We start from the raw sequence: 23,579 nt of genomic DNA, 5'->3' as shown, positions 1-23,579 counted from the left end.
TTCGTCCACATCGTTGCACTTCGATGTCGACGACTAAGACGCGATGGAATAAGAAGTGGCGAACCAGACGAGAAATTTCTTGGAACTAATTGTAGAGGAGTGGAGGCCGGGGAGGAGAACTCTTCGAGGATTTGCTCAACATCCCACTTTGAGAAGTTGTTAAGGGCGGCTTCGTGAATGTGGAGAGGATGTGGCCCGACTAATTATCCTGAGCTTTTGGGGTGTTTTAATAGTCCGGTGTCAACCGTATAAATTGATGGACCGGATAATTAAGCGATTGCTTATTTAGTAAGAGAGCGCACCAAACAACTGCTTTAGTATTATGAATCATATCCGGTGTGTTATCCGGCTTGCCAAACCAGGCCTTAAGATACCAACTTAATCGAAACAAATCTAACATTTAACTAAATTCCTAACCAGTTGATTACCTCACGAACCTGCTCCTTACTCTTATCAGTTCTCTTCTAGTCTTGTACCAAATCCGCTCTTGCAACCCACTTGTATTTCAGTGTCTTGCTTACATCTTTCGGTGTTTTATCCTCCCAAACCAGCTCCACACTCCGCCTTTTGTTAACCTTCTTGCGCCACCTCGGTACCATCGTGGTCCACCCATCCTCTTCCGGTCCATCAACCACCATACGTTGTTCACCCTCCACGTTGTCAGTATGTTCCTCATCTTGAATCACATGAGTGGGAAAGCATAAGAGAGTATCATTCTGCAGTGCCACCTTCACATCTTTATCTACCGGAGTGTCCTCAGGGAAAATGGGAGTTAGTCCAGTTTGAGATAGTACGGTGCAACAAATGCACCTTTAAAGTATTTCACCTTCCTTAAAAAAATTTATTATGCAAACAATAGATAGAACACTTTGTTCATTTACATGGCATGCAACTTCTATTGAACGCGTTCATCACCATCATGACGTTCTGTTTGATAATCCAACACATGAAGATATAAACTTACAAATAACTTTATATTATTAAATCAAAACACCACAATATCAGTAAAACCATGCCATACAAGTAATTTCCACTATTCAATTTTTTACCATGGGACCACCTCATCAAATTACTAAAACTTCAGCTTCAAAGTCCCAATCTGGTACAATATTTCTCATGTGATGGATACCCTTTGTCCAATTTGAACAAAATGTAAAAAGGCAAAGAGCCCTTCCCCTTGGAGCCTTCTACTCTTCTGCGCCTCTAAATAATTTGTATCCTTTGTTTACACTGCATATGCATCAGTCACATGTGCGTTTTGTTTGTTGTTGAACTTGGTAAGGTATTGAAATTTGCATGCCAAATATAAGAGAGAAAAAAAAAGGTGATTGAGTGAGATTGGGACCAGACTGAGAGGCCGTGTGGACCACTGCATCTATCCCCTAGGACCAATTTTTCAACGGATGGATAAGGACCCATCCCTATAGTTATTTTGTCTGTCATTTAATTGTTGTTTTATCTACTTACCAAATTGTGAATACGAATATATACTCGCATACTATATATTATCTTTGTTAATCAGATGGTGATAGCATTGGCTTTGTCGGATATAAGCTTTACTTATCCCCCCCCCCCCTCTTATAACTTTTTTATGTGGTAACTTCAACCACAAGTAAAAATAAAGGGATCTTTTGATATAGACGCCCCAAATTTGAATTTTCTTGATCAAACATCTATGCCTTGTAGTAATTTGATTAAACTTTTTTTTGGTCATAATTTTGGTGCTATATGCACATTATATCGTAACAAATTTCCTATAATCAAGCATTTTGATTACACTCTCCTCTGTTAGAGATAATCGTTAAAAAAAAGTTGGTTAGATTCAATTTATTTTCACAATAATGCTACAATTTAGCAATAATTATCTACAATTTAAGATATTTTCTTTCCAAAATAGTTTAAAATATTTTTAAATCCCACAAAATCAAACGTAATGAAATAAGTTTTTCTTTTAGTACGTTAAGAGAAAATAGGATTGAGAATAATATAAACGTACCAATACACAATGTGTACAATATAAAACGTACCAAAATAAAAATAATGTACCAATATTAACAATATGTATCAAATCAAACGTACCAAAATTGCAAATAAATGTATCAATTAATGATTTTTGTAAATTCAAATGTACCCGCAGATAATATATTTGTAAAGTATTGTACCTAATAATAATTCTCCAACAACTATACTTAAAAAAAACAGCAAAAAATATATATAATTTCACAAAAAAAATAGAAAAAAATACACAGAGTTTTTATGTTGATCACCAACTATGTGAAAGAAAAAACCATTTGGAAAAAGAAATAATATTAAATGTTTGCATTAAAAAAAATTAAAAAAAAAAACTGTGATCGAAAAAACATATCTGGAAGAAGAGAAAATATAGTTTAATTAATATCTCCACTAAATAAGGAAAAGTGCATCATGTAGATAAAAGGATAAATTCAAAAATTATTTTAATTAAAAAAAATATAATAATGACATGAAATTTAGCTTGAGGTGGCTATTGGTCAAAGCACGTTAATCAAATTTTAAAAAGGCACATATGTTTAATCTAAATGATATAGAAAAACGGTAGGGGATTCGAATTTTCTCAAAAATAAAAGGGTGATTTTGTGAAAAATTAATAAAAAGTTTTTAATATTAACAATAGATCAATAATATCTATGTTAATTATAAAGAGGTCAATCATGTATTGTGATACTTAAATTCATTTAAAATAAACAAAATTACAAAATCTGCCACTACAGCTGGCACCCGCTTCAACTAACACTCATTTTCTCATAGTCTTGTATTTGGAATAAGTCAATACGTGTCACACTGCAATGTAGTTTCTATTTCCTGATTCTGTTATTTACATTTGGATTAAGACACTGCGTTGCAGTGTCCATTTACTAGTTTTGTTTTTTCCATCACTCACCCGCCTTCTACATGTTCGTTTGTACATTTGGATTCAGACACTGTAATGCAATGTCCGTTTCCTGGTTCTGTTTTTCACTTTTGGATTCAGACATTGCATTGCAGTGTCCATTTCATGATTTTATTTTTTCCATCACTCACACGTCTCATACACTTCACACCTCACGCGACTCCTGATTTTTACATTTAGATTCAGCATTATAATGCAATGCCTGTTTCCTAGCTCTGTTTTTTACTGTTAGATTCAGACACTGTAATGCAGTGTCTGTTTGTTGATTCAGTTTTTTTACATTTGAATTCGGACACTGCAATGGTTCTGCTTTTTTACATTTGGATTTTGACATTGCAATGCAGTGTCCGTTTCCTAGTTCTTTCTTTCTTTTTTTTTTTTTTTTAAATTAAGTAGAATTCTCCATGTAAACGAATAGCAAGATAGAATGATAGAATATACATGTTATAACTATTTATAGGATTCAAATCCTCTCGACATCAATTTCATAGGATTAGAAATCCAACGACCGAAGCCTCTTCCCCTGCCTCTCTTCCCACTCAACTCCTCTTTCTTCCTCGCACCCCCACACCACACCATTGTTAACAAACACCAAATTCAATTGCAGGTCATCTGTACTCGAAGTTAGATTTATTTTTTCGCTATCTCTTACTGTTTTAGCTTTTTGTTTGTCATCTCTTTCTTCTTCATCATCTTTGAGATTTCCCTCTCTATAATTCTTCCATAGTTATGAAAAAATATCTTTGCAACCAAAAGACATTGGTTTGCACGACCCATCTCTTTGTTGTTTCGTTAACATCGACAGAGATTTTAAGGTGAAGGGACTCGCAATTAAGGGATATGGCGGTGGTGCGGCTGATTTTGGAAAGGGTAAGGTAAGGGACCTGTAATTGGTGGTTGTGGGTTGGGTGGGTTGTGGTAGTGTTAAGGGTAATTATGAGGTGGGGGTGAATTTAATTTGGAATTTGGGGAGTTGGTGGTTCGTACTTGATAAAAAGAAGAGTTGAGGGGAAAAAGATGAAGGATAAGAGATTTTGGCTGTTGGATTTGTATTAATGGATGAGATCCATCGGTCTAGAGGATCTCCACAAAATTGATCCAAAGAGGATCTAAATCCATATTTATAATACCTTAAGCCAATATGCATTTATAGAAAGAGAAAGAGAGAGAGAAAGATAGAATAGTCAAATTCTAACTATTCATAATGACTTACTTATGTGGCATTCATCATTGAGCTATGCCTAATTAATATAAATATATCATTGATTAAGTCCAAAACAAAAATAAATATGTCATTGATACATGGCTTAATAGTAAAGTTTTTATTGACTTTTGGCTAAATTACCTAAAATAAAATTTGTGAATAATTCAAGTCAAGGACGAAGTCAAAAATTTTCATCGGAGTAGAGTATAAGTTCTCTTTTTTGGTTACTATGTGTGACCAAGTCACTAGTTTTGTCTTAGATCGTCTCCAATGGAGGGCCAAATGGCACAATATAACCTGCTTTTGACGAAAACTCATCTCCTATAGTAGGCTAAATGGAATCTTAAAAACGATTCTGAAGCTGTTTGGCGAGCTAAATGTAGCCCACTTGAAGGCATGGGCTACCACTGTTCATGGAGGCTGCCATCTGTTGCTGACGGAGACTGAGTTGCAATGATTCGGTGTGGCACAACCCACCATAAAATCATGCAACCTCACATCTCTGTCGCTAAAAGCATGGCAACTAATGTCAGCTAGCTGCTAGAAATTTACTTTTTGTTTCAATAAAAATCTTAAAAGTTGCAGTTTTATTTTTTAGACAATTCAATCTTATATGAAATCTTGCTAATTGGTTTTCAATATTACACGTCATGTCTGAAATATTGGTTTTCAATCTTCATGATATAGCACACATCATGCCATTCTTTCTTAGAATTACATTAGTAATTTAATTCTACACTTCGAAGATATGTAGACAGTTTGATTTAGATTCAATCGCACTCCTCAATCAACCTCATTCTTCCCTTCACCAAAGATCATGGGTCATTCAGACTGAGCCACTTCCCAACAGCGAAGATGCACAATTTTAATTCCAACAAGTATTACTTTGGCTCAAAACTCAAATACGAATTTTAAGTCTCAATATTGAAGATGTTTTGCCTAATATTTGAACTCACGCATAAAACTTGAGTATTTGTATTGAGAAGCTCTAAGTGCGGCTCCGCCCTTGATTCAAATTAAAAATTAAGTAAAATAGTGTGTCCATGCATTTTTCATTCACAATCTAGACCTATAACTTATTCAATTCAATTCAATTCAATTCAATTCCTCTCTCATCATATGTCTATATTGTAAATCTAGAGTATTTGTTGATATGTATAATAACCCACATGCATGGATGCATGCCCCGTGGGAATTTCTTGGGAGTATAAAGTTTAAGATCAAACTCTTGTATTTTAAGATTTTAAAAGATTTGGTCCAACACACAACTCAAAAGTTCTTATTAAATTGGAAGCGAAATCCCTAAAGCCTTGAATCACATGTACTCATTTCATTTGAGTAATACATACATACATATATATATATACATACACATATATATACATACATACACATACATATATATACATATATATAATATTGGCATATAAGACAAGGAAAAAGCAAACGTGTCCGATATTGAGAGACATTTCTTGGAGGCAAAGTTGATGAGCATTATTAACCACTTAACAACCTCTTGCCATCACCAGTGGCGTATATAGGAAAAATTATTTTGAGGAAGCGTGCAAAATGTTTTTAGACATACACAACATGTAAATGTTTCAGTGCGACATTTTGTCGAAAATTCGAAAATGGGAAAGGACTGCTTGAGTTGCGGAGAAAGGATCTGGTTCTAGGAGAACCCCGATTTCAAAGGAGTCCTCAGTGTAATTGCTCAAGGTTTTCAAAAAAAAAAATAAAAAAAAAAAAAATAAAAAGTTTAAAGTGAATCAACTCAATATATGGACGGAGCTAGAAATTTCTTCTAATGGGGGCAACAAAAAACAACTAAGAAAACCTTATTATAGTATGGTTATACGCAATATGATATTAAGAATGATTTCAAATGATGATGTATTACAATTCCAATGTTACAAAAATTTCAATATAGTAGTGGAAAGTGACAAAGTGATGAGAAAAATATAAGTACATGATAGGCGGGAGAAGGTTTTTTTCGGTTTGAATGACATAACAAGAGCACTATTTCTCAAATAATATTTAATATGACGTATAAGTATAATGAATGTATGTTAGATATTAGACACATATATTTTCTTCAAAGATAACTCGTGTATATTATATAATTGTAGTCTGCAACTAAACAAACTAATTACTTGAGTGGGGGCATATGCCCCCAATGAGCCTTCATTGGCTTCGTCCATGACTCAATACAATTATGCGTTTATCTTATTACGTAACACAATACATTGCAGAGGAGAGAGACAACGATCCGCATCGAATTTAAATGGTGAGGGGTCCAATAGACAACCCAAGTGATAAATTCACCTAAATTATGCAATGAAAAATTATTGAGTGAGTGTGACTGCCTTGCGTCCTTTGGCTGGTTGTTTACCCAGAAGCCAAAATTAAAGGACAACACAAGAGGGAGCTATTATTATCTCTAATGGCTAATCTTACAACCAAGAAGCCGACTTCCAAAAAGTCCAAAACCACATACTTTTGTGAAGTTCAAAATTTGAGTGGGTCTATGAGCTGTGTTGATTTCCAAGTAGTTGGTGTTGGATGTCTACCATCGGTTTGGTATTTAATACAAAATTGATTCATGTACAATTTTTATACACACACACACATACAAGAATATGTTATAAGTTATATTCATGTGTGATTTCAATGCTACATAGCTTTTATTGTCACGACTGTTTTAGTTGTTAGATTTGATTTTTAGAATGGTTAAATATTCTATTTTTCAGTTTTAATTATTCATTTTTCATGTCATTTAATATTATGTATTGTTTGAAGAAAAATTTTGCTTTTTAAAATTTATTTTTTACATATTAAATTTAGTTGAAGGACCGATATACGAAGTACTCTTGTCCCATATGTTAAGTTTGGTTGAAAAAATCTTCTACCATGTATAGAGTTTCTTAAACTGTCACAGTAATAGTAGGTAAGAGTGAGACCTAATATCACCTTAAATATGTTAAGAAGGGTTGATGAAATGTTGGTATAACAAATATTAGCCCATCATGACCAACGATCTAAATATCGTCACTGGGTTGGAGAAAGTCTTATATTCAACTTACTTAAGTGGAGGGATGATATATATATTGGGACAAATATTTTGACAAACATTTTTACACTTTCTTGTAGCCTTTAAATTTTGTAACATTCAACGGTCTAGATTAAGAGTGATGTGGAGAGTTGTAAACATTAAATGACTTGGATGATGATGTGGATTATAACTAATAAAGAAAACATCAATCTAAATTAAAAATTAATATATAATAGGATAAAATTGAAAAAACCAATAATCAAACTTTGAACCTAGCGTAAAAAATAAAAAAAATAAGAAAACAAAAACATGAAAATACTATAACCTCCATCTCCCTCCCTGCAATCCCTTGGATGAAATCTCCTCTTTCATTTTATAAAAAATGAACCCTAATAAATAACAAAAAAGGAATGATTTAAAAAAAAAAAGTGATACCAGGGATAGGATTAATACTTAGCGGAAACGAAATTGCTATAATAAAAAAAAAAATTGAAAGCGCAGACGAATGAAATCAAGTTGTTTGTTTGATTCGAAAAGCTAAAAAAAGTAGAAAAATCATCAATGACCTAAATCGACAAAACTAAAATGATTTTGTAAAACCTAATCTAATCACCCTACATATATGAACAATAATATATGGTTTAGGGTTTTGTACGTTTTGCTTACGTAATGAAGATTCAAGAGACTAATAGCTTGATTCGTTGTAGAATGCATCTAAACTTCATATCAATCCTATGGAAGTTGCAGACCTCATCGGCAAAGAGGGAGATGGAGGTTACAATACTTCGAATCCATGGAGTTCTACCTCCTTTCTTGTTTGCACGCTTAAAACTAGCGTTTCTTCCTTTTTAATTTTATTTTTAATTACCTTCCATATTTTATGCTTTTTGAATTTTATTTTTATGTTTAATATTAGTTAAAATCCACTTAAGCATCCATGTCATTTAATGAATGAATATGAACCTTTGGATGTTTTGTAATCTAAAGGTTTAAAAAAAGTGTAAAAATATTTGTCAAAATATTTGTCCCTTAATCCTATCCCATATATATTTGTGATAAGATGATATTTAATTGCGGTTAGTCTATTGCAATGACACATTTTTGTTGTATGTATGTTGCTTGTTGTAAAAGTATTTTATTAAATATCATATATTTTGAGAACTATTATTAGTACTTTAAAATTTATAGTACACTCCAAGAGAGTATTGTTTTTTTCTAAATATAGAAAATTTAGAATTCACAATTAAATTTTTAAAGTGTCAATAACAATTCTCTACTTTTATTGAAAATAAATAAAAAATAATAATAACACATCATGTTTTATGGACGGGCAGACAAACCGGAAAACTGAAAAATCCACCAAACTAAACCATTTGCGTTGAGTTTTTTTTTTTTTTTTTCCAATCGGTTTATAAAACCAAACCGAAAGAACGGTTTAGTATGCGATTTCGATTTTGACAAACCGCGAGTTAACCGAAGCAAACCGATTATAATAAAATACGTAATTAATAAAATGTAAATATTATATAATTTTAGTATTTAACAAATATATTGTGTGTGCTACAAAACTCATTTACCGTAGCATACAAAATCTTTTGACTAAATATCATATAATTTTTGTTGGTGTTCTTTTCATGGTACTTTATAATTTAATTTAAAGTTATGAGATTGAAAGTTTGAGATTTTGAATAACGAGATTAAGTATTTAGAAGTTATGAAATTGTAGTTTGATGATAAATTTATTATAAATTAAAAGGTTTATAATTTTTTCTTATAATTATTTCAAATAACTCAAAAAAAAATTGTTTGGAAATAAATCGCGAACCTAGCTAAACTGCAGCACAACATTAGTGAACCGATCACAACTTCTAAGCCATTACTTAGTTGTGGTTTGGTCGTGACTTGAACTTAAAACAGAACCAACCCATCCCATGTCAACGCCACACATAAGATGTTATAATTTGAAGTTTTGGTGGCATTCAATAATCATTATAAGAAATGCTACGATCAGCAGCACACAACTAACTAAATCATACCATTATAACTTCATAATATTTATTTATTATAAAATGTATGATATTACTAACTTTAGAAGATTAAATTATATAAAAAGCAAAGAGACAATTGTCCTCTCTACAACTTTCACGATCATATTGTTTAAGAATCATTATTCATTTGCAAATATCCGAAATATCCTCTCCATTTTTTGGGGTCTTATTTATTTATTTTAATAAATGATATTATTTACACTAAGAAAAGAAGGTGTGTTTAGCCTCATAATAAGCTAGCAATAATTAGGTTTGAATCTCGTCTTAACAAACGATATTATTTACATTAATGGGAGAGGTAGGCTTAGCCTTACAATGGGCTAGTAATAATGTAGTTCAAATTCGTCTTTGACGATAATCGAACATAAGACCTCTCATTTATAAGTAAAAAAAAAATATTAATAAACCGTAGTACTAAATGACATAGATGATGGGTCGACTTCCATGTGTACCATATACCTCTCCTTGCAGCAGTAGGGTGTAAGAAACTTACATATAACATGTTGCATACATTCTCTCTGCCCTTATCACATAACTAATCATGCAAACAAAATAATTTTTGCACACCTATTTTTTTAAGGAAAACTAATGAAAAGGGCTTGAAAACTTTGAGTTTTAATGATAAGGACCAAATAAAGGGTAAAGTGAATAGTATCAGGATTGACTTTTTAGTGTAAAAATATGGTTTTTCGTTAAAATGAACAGTACCGGGTGCTTTTTGTTAAAGTTCCCATTTTTTTATCCTACACCTCAATTAATTAATTTATTAAATCACAAAACGATGTGATATGTGCAAACGGAAAAAAGGTGTACAAAAATCACTTTCTATGTTGCAAGTGAATATAAAAATAGAAAGAGGAGTGTACAACATAAAAAAGAGTAATTATTCTACAATAGGCCCTATCAAGTACTTTAGCCTCACCACAATGAGTGAGTGAGAGAAAGAGCGATCCTTTGAAATTCATGTGGGGGTAACTTATTTTATCCAAAATAGGTTTGAACTTTATGCAGACATCTATCTCAGTCAGTAAAGTAAAATTCTAACTTGGAAAATGCAGGCCAGGCAGTAAATTTAACCTTTATTTTCCAGTCAAAAGATGAATTTTGTTAAATTAGTCAATTGACGAAATTTGAACTAATACTGTCATGTAAAGACTCAACTTTTTTCCGCCGTTGTGATAAAAGATCATTTGCAAATCTACCCTTTTGTTTAGGTGAAGCAGAAATATATACTTTTTCTACTCTTTCTTTTTCAACTGAACCAAGTCCAAATTGCTTGCCATTTTATGCAATTATTGGCAACACAGACACTCACAAAGTCATCAACTAACAAGGCAATGGCCAAACAAATGAGACTCAACAAACCATGCTTTTCATTTTCCATTGAAAGATATACATATCCATAAAAAGATATAATAAGTTCCAAACAGAAGCATCAAGGAACTGCTTGAAAAAAGAGAAGCAAACAGTTTGACAAATAAAGAAAAAAACACAAACTTAAATTTTACTAAGGAGATGGAGGCCAACCAACTCCTCCTGCATCTTCATGGTGATCAATTCCTTCATAGAACCTCAGCTCAAGCTGCTCCAGCCTGCCTTCATCATCCCACATCTCGGCATAACTCTCGTCGTCGTCGTCGTCATAGTAATCCTCCAATTCACCGGCGACGAATTCCCATGCCAAATACTCAGAAGCATCGGAGAAATCCGAGCAATCTTCCCACTCATTCCTCTCATAGTAGTCCAGAACAAGAGGCCCCAAAACCTTCAATTTTGGGTACTTCTCTTTCAGGAACTTGTCCTCAAGTTTAACATCCCAGCACCCTCTCAAATCCAGGAACTCGAGCTCGCGGCAGCTCGAGAGTATTTGGAGAGCACTTCCTGTGCTGATAAGATGGTATGCCATCTCAAGGTGCTTGAGCCTTGGCATTGTGGTGGCAATGGCACAAGCCTCGTCATCCAGCAAAGGCTTGCCTGCTGTATCCAATGGGTGCATGTTCCGACACAATGCTACGAGCATTTTACAGTTCTTTCCGATGGCCTCTAAAGCACGAAAACCAATTTTGCCACAGTAGCTAAGATCCAGGAAAGTGATATTTGAGAGCCTTCCAGCAGTCTTTTCTACTATAGAATCACTAATTTCACTTCTTGGCAGTCTCAAGGTCTGAAGGGAACCAGTACTTGCAAAACCAAGAAAAACAAGACTCAAATCACAAGACATTAATTCGTCAACTGTATCATAAAAAACTAGTATTCTTCATTCACAAAAAAAAAAAAAAAAAAGAACCAACCCTTCATTAACAGAAGACATTGAATATACGGATGATAATTAACAGTGATTTGCAAGTGTATCAGAAGATAATCATGATTGAAGGTTCCAATTGTACTAAATCCAGTCTATTGGGTTTACAGTTTGCACAAAATGTTCAATTATCTGAAACAAAATGACAGAGCATCCGCATATACACTAATGTGTGATCACAAAATCTTAATGAAACCAAAATTTTGTGGTGATAAAAATTTGCTAGTATGCTTACTGCTCAGCAATGTGGGAGAAGATTCTGTCATTTTGGAGGCCGGAAACTGTGAGCTTTCGGAGCGATCCACAGCTTCTAGCAATCAGCATTTCAAGCATTCGATCGAGGTGGTGAGGCTGGCAGCTGTTACTCCAGTCCTCAATGTCAATCTCTTGCCAGCAGTAAGGCCCCAACACTGCCTTGTTCCAGGATTGGCAAACCCTCGGGATCACTGTCAGTATCTCCTGGAGAGTGAGATTGCCAAAAATCAGACCCAATGCATCTGGAATCAAATCGTCCCAATGCCGAAAATCGCTTCCCCCTTCCATCTAGTCTGCCTTCAGAAAAATGATAATAAATAAATAAATAAATTTTCCGAGTCAATCCATACCATTAAAGTTGAAAAAAAAAAAAAAAAAACAATCTTTGCACATAAATCTCATGTAAAAGTACATAAATCTCATGTAAAAGTAAAAAATTTCTTGAATTTCATGACAAAATCAAGATTCATATACCATGCGTGAGTAGATGTAAATTCATGATATTTTTCCACTAATAAATACTACTGGAAATCAAAATGTTCATCTATATGATAAACAAGAAAATTCAGAACAAGAATTACAAAAACAAAAAAGATAAGACAGAAAAAGGACAAACATCAAAATTTACGGACCGCCGTAATTGTATGAGAACATAAACAGAAAAACAGCAGCGAGAAATGACAGATTAGTTCATCAAAATTAAGACCAAAATCCTGTGGTAGATCCGGCAACATTACCATGTAAACAAAACGAGGATTCTGTCAAAATCCAGAGGTTAGAACTTAGAAGACAGAACATCAACAGATCTAGAGGAGGGACAAAACCCAAATGAGAATTGAAGAAATGAGGTAAAAATTCGAAATTTAAGTTCTGAATTTTGCATTTTTTTTTTTAATGATTTGGTAACCGCAGAAGCAAGGAAACAACTGCTGCTTTGAGATGTAGCGTGAACTCCTGCTTTTGCAAACGAGTTCGACAGAGTGTGAAAAGATTAAAGCTTTTATCTTTGTGCTGGATTTTGTTCTTGTCGAAGAAAATTGGACATAAATTAAATGGGAAAACATAACAACAACATTAGACTGATTAAACGCCCTGAGGAGGTGGGATTTGTTAACTTTAAGGATTTGGATCATGCAAACCACTCACCGGTTTATCCGCAGAGACTCAGCAAAGGAGAGGGAGGCTACAAAATGAAACCCATCTGCCACCAACCAGCAGAATCCAGAACAAAAGAGGTAAAAACAAAAACAAAGGTGAAAAAGCTAACAAATACGTATGAAATGAGATATAAAAACTAAGGGGTTTAATTTAAGGCCTAATCGGATAAATGGTCCCCGTGATCATAAGGTATTCGGATGATAGTCCATGTGGTAAAAAAATTCGGATTTAAACCCTTGTGGTCTAAGTCTGTTAGGATTTATGCCCATCTGTTAAATAATGCTCACGTGGCTGCCAAATGTCTGCCACATGGCAAAATAATAATTTTTTATTTTTTTTAAAAAAAAACCTGAATTTTTACAAAAAAAAAAAAAAAAAAACCCAGAATCTCCCCCCGCCCTCCGCCCGTTAAAAACTGCTCGTATTTATTTAACTTCTATTTTTAAATTTTTATTTAATTTTTACTTTCAGGTGGGAGAGAGTTTTTTTTCTTTTCTACGGGTTGAAATCTCCAACAGTATATTTGTCAAAGGTCTATAAAACACCTTATTCTCAATTTATATGTATTTTATTTCATTAATAAATTTAGTAGCTTTTCTAGAAAAAAAAAGTAAAGGAGAGAGAGTTGGAGTTTGGATAATGCATTAATTGGTAATTTAAATTAAATGCTTTAGTTTTCATACCTCATGCGTCATATCATACGTTTTTGTTTACTTTTTCACTCTTTGTTTTTGTTTTTGTTATTTTGGATTTTGCTTCTTGGGGACATATCGGTTTTCATTTTGCAGCTCTCTGTCTCTCTTCCTTGCTGAGGCTCTGGAAATAAACCGGTGAATAGTTTGCATGATCCAAATCCTTGAATTTAACAAATCCCACCTCTCCAGTGCATTTAATCAGTCCAATGTTGTTGTTATGTTTTACCATACAATTTCTGTCTAATTTTTATCCAATTCCTTAACAGTATATTTGGATGAGAGAAATAAACTTCAATTTCTTTTTAAAAAGTCGAAATTTATATTTGGATTCATCAACATATAAATTTAGAATTTCCGCGTGAAAAAATATTAGAAGTTGGGACCTCCAATTCCTAAATTTGAATTTCATGTAAGAAGATGTCATTCTAAATTTCTATGAGTAGAGTCTCCATATTCAAATTTCATTGTTCTTTTAGATTAACGAAATAAAAGACTTTACAAATTCAAAAATATAAAATTATATCATTTAAATTTCCGTTATTTTAAAATTCCTTAATAATTGTAAATTTTCGCATCTTAACACTATAAAGTTACCATTTTGCACCGGGTCCAACTTGTTTGCAAAGGCGGGGAAGCTTACACTACATCTAAAAGTTGCAAACTCTTTTTTTTTTTTTTTTGTAAATAAAATATATTGATAAGGAAAAAAACAAGAATACAAGCAACAAAGAGTAGTTGAAAAAACAAACACACAACAAAGAGCTGCAGCTAAAAGAAAAATAGACAGCAACGCTAACAACGCTGCATCAAAGCAGCAAAAAAAACTAACTATTCATAGTTATATTCCATTCCCGTAAAGTAGAGTCATTAACAGCGAAATGGGTGATTTTCAAAGAACTCAATCGAAGTCTAATGGTGGACTTAATTGAGTTGAGAACCACTGCAACGAATTGACATGAGTTCTTGAATCTACGGTTGTTCCGCTCCCTCCAAACATAATACACTGTAACAGTAAGACTTAACTTCAAAATTATCGAAGATAGAGATTTTCCCTTGCAACGGTTAGTAGTCCACATGACAAAAAGAGGCCAATAGAGCCTTAGCCAAGGGACACCGCACTTGAATAGCACGGAAGACCAAATACCATCGGTAAAAGGACATTTGCAAGGATTTGGTGAAGGGGATTGGGATCCGGTGACTATTTCTAGGTTTAGTGTTTTTAGTGACGAAATCTGGCTCTGGTGTGCTTTTGGTTGCATATTTGTAATTTTTGTGCTATGATTTCTTGTTCAAATTGACGACTCGCTCATTTTCTTTAGTGTTGCTGCCTTAATGGTTGTTGGCAAGATGTTCGTGGCGGCGAATGGAGGATTGAGATTAGGTTTTATTTGTTTGTTTGTTTATTGCGTTGGATTTTTGTATTTTAACTTTTTTCAAGTGTGTTTTGGGTTATTCTACCTTTCTTTAGATTAGCTGTAACTTTTATTTTCTATTTAATGAATGTTACTTTTTCGAGAAAAAAAAATACATTTGGATTTGGATGCTGTGGAAATGTGAATCCATGAAACGGTTGTGTGCGCACTGCTTAGCATGAGGGCAGTGCCAGTGGTTAGTACTGTGACAGCAAGCAAAAGAAGTAGTACAATACGCACTTACAATGGTAAAAGGTCAAGTGGGTCTTTGTACTTTTATGTCTTCCTCAATGCTTTTTGGCGCAACTTTCGCGCGGGAGAAAGAGAATCCCCCAATTCCATTTCAAGACCAAATTATTATTATTCATACCAAAAATTGTAACAAAAAAGTAGTAATATTCCTTCTAATTATTTTAACCAAAGTTTCTATTGGATTAAAGAAGATCAAAACAAAAATGTATGATGTAAGAAGGCAACATTGTTTTTGGTATACGGGAACGATATTGGGATAATTTCAGACGAAGTAGCCTTCTATTGTGTATGCAAAACAAAAAAAAATGTTTTGCAAAACGTTTACAAAGAGACCTTAAATGTGTCAAGTTATATTTTACCAATGAAAATAGAAACGACTCTTTAAAGATAAAAAGCGAGGTGGTAAATAAGTGGCAGAAACACATGAATGTGAGCAGCGCTACTAATCCCATTCACATTTCCTATTTTGAACTCTTCTACTAATCAAAATGTTCATGGTATATACCTATGCAAAGTGGGTTTAAAAAAATAAGATAAGTGAACGAGAATAGATACGTTATTATGGCATATTTCCCTATAAGAAATGAATTTACAAGATTTGCTAAAAAGAATGAATTTACAAGAAAATAGTATTATTTGTATTAATGTGTTTATTAACAACCAAAGAACTGAAAAATAAATGGGTCTCATTAATTATGGATATAACACACCTACAAAACAAAGATGACATAAATATAGGAGAGTGGTCTATCCCATACATATTCTTTCTAATTGTGAACATTGTAAAACTTCACCACTAGTATTTTTTTTTAACAAACGATATAATCTACCTAAGAGATGGGAGAGTGGGCTAAGTCTCACAATGGACATCAATAACGTGATCTGAATTTGCTTTTGGCGAGAATCAAACTATGACCTCACTTACAAGTGAATAGACTATCACTAGACCCTAATACTAAGTGGCTCCACACTAACTTTGTTGATTATTTAAGTCTAACTAAAAAGATTATGATAATTAAGGATATTGACCTACCAACCCAAGAAATTATAAGTACATTGGCCCTTGTGGGGACGTGAGTCTGGTAAAACGCATATCATGGCCGAAAGAAAAAGAGAAGTGCCGCATGCTTAGATTCATCAAAATGGTCAGCTTATAGTTCGTCCCAGTTGCATTTGATGGAACCCATTTCGTTGTTAAAACGTTAGCTCGATTGTCTTTCACCGATTGAAAGTTTTCCGATAGTTTCTTCTCCTGCATGCTACCATTCTTGCATGGACGAGAAGAGTAAGATTTTGTGTGGAGACTAGGTTTAGGGTTAGGTAAACCTAAATGTATGTTGCATATTTTTATTTTTATTTGTATCTTGTGTGGAGCAAAAAATAATCACAAAGCGACACGTGAATTTTAGATAAAAGAGGACAAAAATACCCTTGATGCATAACAAGATTCCTACGCGCGAGTAGCAGACAATCATCCCTCAACCAAGTCAAAAATGCCCAAAATAGGTAACAAATTCAAAATTATTTCATCCATCCTCATCCTATATTCTCCACAAGGTAATTATTCCATAACCTCCAAAACATTCCTTTTAAATTATGTTAATTGGCTAGTTAATGAATTTATTACCTAATTAATCCATTAATTGCCAATTAAATCACCTATTACACCCAAAAAATACCAAAGATGTCGGTCACCCTCTCTCCCAAGGGGGTCGGCCATGTTCTATATATTCAACCTCATTTTCTCTAAAAACCTAAGTCCATACTCTTGCAAAACTCCAAAAACTCTCTAAACACTTTTCTCTCTAAATTCTAACTTTGGCATCGGAGGTTCTTCGGCCAAAGCCCCCATTCATCGTGGGCGCGTGAAGCTCTTGGCCTTGACCTAAGGTGCTAATTGTTTTAAAGGTGCAATTTTGTCCAAGAAGAAGGCGGAAATTTGCATCCACAAATTTGTGCTTTCATTGAGAGGAGACTCACACACTCGTAGAAGACTCCTGCATCAAAAGGTTTTTCTACTTTCTTGTCCATTTGTAGATTTTTCGTACATTCTTATTATTAGAATTTTTTATTTGCAAAGATTCTTTGATAAAACGTAAAAGAGAAATACAATGGCTAGAAATTTAGAAAATTCCACAAGTGAAATTCCAATATTCAAGAAATGGAACCACGGCAATCCACAAAGCTAAATGTGATCATATGAGCGGCACCATCGCTACAGGGCTCCACCATGGCAAACACCGCGATGGCCACCACGGTCACCACTACCTGCGACGAGGTCCATGGCACCACTACCACGGATCGAGTCGTGCCATCCAAGCTTGCACGGGCCCAAGCCGTGCCATCCAAGGCCCACGACACCAAAGCCACGACCTAAGCCTCGCACTCGCATGCATCACTCAATGAGCAGCTTGCTCCCGTGGCCTAAAAGCCCTCCAGGAGCATCCTCCACCCCACATCAGTGTAGGTAGCATGACGGACGGAGAAAAGCAGTCACTCAATCCGGCTTAAGTTCAATCGGCAGCCTGCAAAGAACACGCTCGCCTGCTAGGGACACACCGCATCCATGGCATAGACGAGCCAAATACATGGAAGAGCAGCCTAGACTAGCAACTCAAGGTTGGGGGCAGCCGAAAGCTCCACTACCCCAACAAAGGCAAATTCAGGAAAAAGTAGAGAGACTATTGACGAAGTGATTGCGTAATTTTCAACGCAATGAGGTCGCAAACAAGGCATTTCAACAAAACATGACCAACATAAGCAGGTCACCTTTCACGGATAAGATCGAGCAGGCAGAGCCTCCACTCGAGTTCAGCATGCCACATTTCACATCTTTCAAATGGGATGGAGACCCGAAGAGACACCTAAAACACTATCGAAGCACAATGATCCTCTATTGAAACAACGATAATCTGCAAGATATTCGCCACCACTTTACAAGGCGAGGCGTAAGATTGGTTTTACACTCTGTCGCCATAATCTATCCGGAGTTTTGACGAACTTTCTTTGGTTTTCACCAAAGAATATTCATTTTATCACTTGATCAAGAAGAAGTTCGACCACTTGTTGAAAGTCAAGAATAACCCAAAGGAGTCGTTTCGGGACTATGTGAAGAGGTTTAAAGCAGAGAAGGCAAGGATAGTCAGATGCAACGACTCAATAGCTAAAGCAGTCTTCCAAAAAGGACTTCCAACAGACCACCCGCTATTTAGAAAATTGATCATGCAAGAAGATCTAACTCTGGCAGACTCTTTCGCTCTAGCAAAGAAGTATGCACTTTGGGAAGAGGTTTGCTGATGCACATTCAAGGACTTGAAGAAGTACCCGACATCACCTCCCTATTATCCAAACCGGAAGTAGCGGATGACTTATTCGCATGTTTGACGGTATCTAAAGCAGCAATAAGCTCTACCATCATGCGAGACAAGATGGGGGCCCAACTACCTGTATTCCACAGTTCAAAAGCTGTCCTCGATGTTACCAGAAATTCAAAAGCTAACTTTGGCGATAATTGTTGCGACCCGGAAGCTCAAGTTTTACCTTTAAACGCACGCAGTCATCCTCATGACGCACTATTCCACCCAATCCAGACATGCGATGATAAAGGCGTAGACCTTGGCGGATGCAAAGTTTTCTGACGAATACAACAACTCGGCCCAAAAGACATGCCAAAGGCAGATGAACATTGGAAAGACACATTCGGAAGCAAGTTTTGTCCTTGTCGCCCCAAAAGATTCTACATAGGAGCAACATGTACTAGCAGTTGAGCACCACCTTCTGCTACACGTCACATGGTCCTAGCCAACCCTTGCTCCATAATTTAGCTATAGAGTGGTCCAATATCGGCAGTTGAGCATCTTTTGCTATGTGTAACATGGCCCCACCTCCACGACTCCCTACCACACATTCACGACGCAGCAGAGTGGCTCAACGACACCCCAAAGGTAGCCAAGCATGCCCTAGCCACGCCTGCTCCACCCAATGGAAACTTCTAACATTTGCATGTCGATGACGCATCCAACTACAAAGGTTCGAAAGCAGGTGTAGTTCTTGTCACCCTAGACGGTTCAATGCCCAAACAGGCGATCACTCTAGGCTTCAAAGCATCCAACAAAGAAGCAGAGTATGAGACCCTACTAGCAGGCCTCCGAATAGCAAAAGACTTAGCCTAGAAAAATCTCGTAATTCATTCTGATTCCCAACTAATCACTAGGCAAACTACTTGAGGCGTTTCAGATTTACACCCTAACTCAAGTTCCACAAGCAGACAACATTCACGTAAATGCATCAGCCAACCTAGGCTCTGCCCTCGACTACCAACTCAAACGTTATATTCCGGTAAAGTATCTAGATGAGCTAAGCATAGAAGCGAAGCCAGCAGCTGAGGTGTCACAGATTAGAGTCTAGGAAGCTCCAAATCAGGAAAGCACGCTACTACATGTGGAACGGCATTCTCATCCAAAGATCATACACCGTACCACATTTTCGCTGCCTAGCACCTCCTGATAACTTGAAGGTTCTAAGCTCAATCCACGAAGGTGTTTGAGGAAATCACTCTGGAGGTCAATCCTTAGCACATAAAGCTTTTAATGCAGAATACTATGGGCCTACCATACATCGAGATGTTAAGGAGTTAGTACAAAAATGTGACCGTTGCCAACGCTACAAGTTGGTACCAGCACTGCCTGCCAGCGAGCTACACCCACAGATGAGTCCTTAGCCGTTCATGCAGTGGGCAATTGATCTAGTATGACCTATGCCACCTGCTATTGGGGGCAGATGCATGATGATCGTGGCAACCGACTACTTCACCAAATGGATAAAAGCAGAGCCCATGACGACCACGACTCAGACGGACATAGAGCGCTTCATATGGAGGAACATCATTTGCCGATTTAGCATCCTACAGTCCATCGTCACCAACAACGGCCTGCATTTTATGGGTAGAAATTTGGCGAAGTTCTTCCAAAAGTATGGCATCAAGCAGCACATGTTCACGCCGAGATATCCTCAAGGCAATGGGAAGCATCTAACAAGATGATCCTCGACTGCCTCAAGAAATCCTTCACCAATAAGAAGGGAAAATGGCCAGATGAACTCCATGGATACCTATGGGCATCTCACACCACCAAAAGACGAGCAACTAGTGACACTTATTTCTCTTTGGCATTTGGCTCAGAAGCAATCATTCATCCTAATGTCATCAAGCCAAGTATCACCGCTCTACTACTAAGCATTGAGCAGAACAGTAATGAGATGGCCACAAACTCAGATCTGGCATAGGAGAAACACGAGCTGGCCATCATCCACATCGCATCCTACTAGCAGCAGCTTCTCTCTAGCTACAACAAAAAGGCCAAAATTCGACAGTTCCAGCCCGAAGATCTAGTCCTAAGAAAAACCTTCATCACTGGCCATAGAGAATGCTTCAAAAAGATGGATCTCATTTGAAAAGGTTCGTACAAGATCAGCAGAGTAGACGACAAGAGTAATTACACCCTCGCCACCATGAAACGATAAAAAGATCGAAAAGCAGTGGAATGCCTACAATATGAGGAAGTACCATGTGTGACCTCCCGCTACATCAAAGCCCGAAGACTCAAGCATCTCAACGGGCACCACCTCACAAGCCGATGATCATTCAGTTGTTATGTAGTTCTTACCTTACAACTAAGTTCTCGTTCGTTCCACTCATTTTTCAATGAGGAATTCAGAAGTAAGCACAACTTGGCTCGGCTGCATGCTTACAACAACTGATCATTTATGCACTTCAAAAGAAGACCGCGCCCTTCTTAGGGACTTATCGCATGAATTGCGCCCCCCCCGAAGGACTGACTATGCTCTCCAATGTGAGATGGTAAACTAAGTACTATCCAGTGTGAGATGGTAAACCAATTCCCTGACACCCACATGGGTCAGCTTTCCAAGATGGGAGGATAAACTCTACACCCTGAATATCCAGATGTGGAAGAGTTTGGCTACCCTAGTATAACTAGATGCACGATGGCTTGCACCGGGATTCCTAGAAGTAGCCACAATGGTTTTTTTCAAGACTTAGCTAACTGAAGGATTTTGGGTCTCTTGGCCTAAACCGTAGGGAACCGGGCCCTAGAGACGGAGAGGGCACATTACACAGTATATCTGATGGATGGCTGCCTTGAAACCCTAAATCTGCTACCGAATGCACTAAGGTAGCCTATGGTTTGTAGAAGACTGCCTACGGCTTACCATTCGAGCAATAAAACCATGCTAGATTTATACGACCGTACATTCTTGTGAAAGGTTAAACAAACTAGCATGCATGTACAAAGCTTTATCCACTGCCGACATGTTACGTAGTCGATAAGCTTCACCTCTGCCAAGCGTGAAACAACTTACACCAAGTCCTAAAGTGTTGTGATACTTGCTACGCAACCTACGGAATTGGAGAAAGCCAAGGTTAACAGTCTAGTGGTCACGCAGACTTGTCTACTTTTGTAAGTAAGGCATCTGGCTGCCAACCATATGGCTAACAACTTTGCAAAGTTCTACGCCAACACCTATAGCTGCATAGGCTACGTGGGCCTATCTGCTTATAGAAAAGTAGCACGCCTGCCACTGGTCTATAAAGTCTAAAGGTTAGGGCATGAATAAAAGAAGCGAAGATGAAGAAAAACAAAGGAAGCATGTTTATAAACAACTATCAAATGCCGAATGAGTTCAAGAAAAACAAAAGCTACAAGGAAAAACAAAGAAAATCCTAAAGGCTACCTAGAAAACTACATTTCAGCAGCTTGGACATCCTACGACTACTCGGTCGCCACACCTTTAGTAGTCGCGACGCTCTTGGCAACAACATCATCTAGCACTTCACTTCTGACTGCCCCAACCTGGGCACCAACTTCTCCAACTATTTCACCAATGGAAGCCTCAAAAGTAAAAGCAAGCAAGTCTTCCAGAGAAATAGAGAAGGTCTCAAAACCTCAAGCCTATCATTCTCACCCTTCAGCTACTCATTTTCCTCGAGCAGACCAACATGGACGCGCTGTAGCTCATCCACTTCATTCTTTAAACTTTCGTTGATCTTCAGTACACCTTGAAATTCCAACACTTAGGGTACAAACTTATCTACGATTCTCTTGAAGTGGATCACTTAATCATAAGCAGCAATCAATTATTCATCATTTGCATGAGCAGCGAAACGAAGCTTAGAAACTGCAAACTCAAGATCTTGAATCCGAGGTATGTAACATCCAATCTTCTTCTCTACACTTTCATACTTAACTTGGATCACATCAAGCCTAGTCTTCAAGTCAACGATCTCTTGGCAAGCGGTCTTAAGATATAAAGAAGTGGGGGCAGAAATATTAGACCTCTTCAAAGTAACGAGCTCAGAATCCAATCTAAGCAACGAGCTTAGAATCCAACATCTTGATCTACTCGGCCGAGGAATAAGCTTCAGTTGCCATAGTTTTCGCCACTTCATTGGCAGCCTTGCTATATCTGTATCATAGCAAGCAGAGTAGTCCTTCTATATTGGGTCGTATACTTCGCAAAAGAACTTGGGCAAACAAACTTTTTTAACGCTATCAACAATCTTGGCACAAGCGTCCATGTCTTTAAGCAGATCTGGTTTCAAGAGCACATAAATCTCAGCAGCCTCCCTATAAGCAGGCTTAGTGGATTTCTCACAGCTGTCCATGTGAGCAGTTTCCTCCTTCCCAGCAAGCGAATCAGTCTTAGCAGCAGAGGGAGTGGGCATTGGTGCCACTTCAGTAGCAGAGTCTACCTTATTGCTCTTCATAATAGTAAGCATCTCCAAAGGTAAACCAGACTTGGCTTACAAAGGACGTCTTGGTACAGACTTTGGCACTGGGGGCATGATAGGACATTTACGCTGAGCAATCTTATCAACAATTGTACTAGTCATTCTCGACATGGAAGGCGCCACGGACTCAAATCTAGCAGCCTTATTTTTCTTCCCATTGGAATAAGTTATGCCAATCACAGGCGTCTCGACAGCAGACGAATCCTCACGAGTACCGGAATAAGTCTTCAATTTTTTCTCAACCAGCATTTCTTAAGTAGGCCAGGAAGATCTCTTATTTCCATCTTCATTCATAGTAGGTTCCACGACAACAATTAGGCGAGCCAATGTATCCGCCTTGATCCTCTTTACCTCATCTTTCGGGAGCAACCTACCTTTCTCCCAGCTAAAAGAACTAAGCAGCCAACACTATTCACGGTACTCAACAGAATAGCTCAACCCAGCATTCTAGCTGGCAGGAGACCT

At 36.6% G+C, this 23,579-nt stretch overlaps 1 protein-coding gene and 1 long non-coding RNA gene across 5 annotated transcripts; one reads left to right on the top strand and one right to left on the bottom strand.

Moving 5' to 3' along the window:
- The first annotated feature begins 3,330 nt into the window (after positions 1 to 3,330).
- On the top strand, positions 3,331 to 4,777 carry LOC126631550 (uncharacterized). The gene is made up of 2 exons (XR_007626377.1): positions 3,331 to 3,804; positions 4,464 to 4,777. It is a non-coding gene; the product is annotated as an uncharacterized LOC126631550 (long non-coding RNA).
- A 5,806-nt stretch (positions 4,778 to 10,583) lies between these two features.
- LOC126631545 (F-box protein FBW2-like) lies at positions 10,584 to 13,096 on the bottom strand. 4 transcript variants are annotated; one of them, XM_050301662.1, is made up of 3 exons: positions 12,937 to 13,096; positions 11,771 to 12,087; positions 10,584 to 11,413 (listed from the first exon to the last, which is right to left on the bottom strand). In XM_050301662.1, the coding sequence occupies exons 2-3, from the start codon at positions 12,076 to 12,078 to the stop codon at positions 10,741 to 10,743; spliced, it is 981 nt and encodes a 326-aa protein (XP_050157619.1). In that variant the 5' UTR covers positions 12,079 to 12,087; positions 12,937 to 13,096; the 3' UTR covers positions 10,584 to 10,740. The 4 variants fall into 4 exon arrangements, with proteins under 4 accessions (XP_050157619.1, XP_050157620.1, XP_050157622.1 ...); XM_050301663.1 differs by having other exon boundaries at positions 11,771 to 12,083; XM_050301665.1 differs by lacking the exon at positions 12,937 to 13,096 and adding an exon at positions 12,528 to 12,917.
- Between the last annotated feature and the right edge of the window lie 10,483 nt (positions 13,097 to 23,579).

Source organism: Malus sylvestris, chromosome 8 (assembly GCF_916048215.2).
Source record: "Malus sylvestris chromosome 8, drMalSylv7.2, whole genome shotgun sequence".
NCBI lineage: Eukaryota > Viridiplantae > Streptophyta > Magnoliopsida > Rosales > Rosaceae > Malus > Malus sylvestris.
This window is presented reverse-complemented; position numbering and strand designations above follow the sequence as displayed.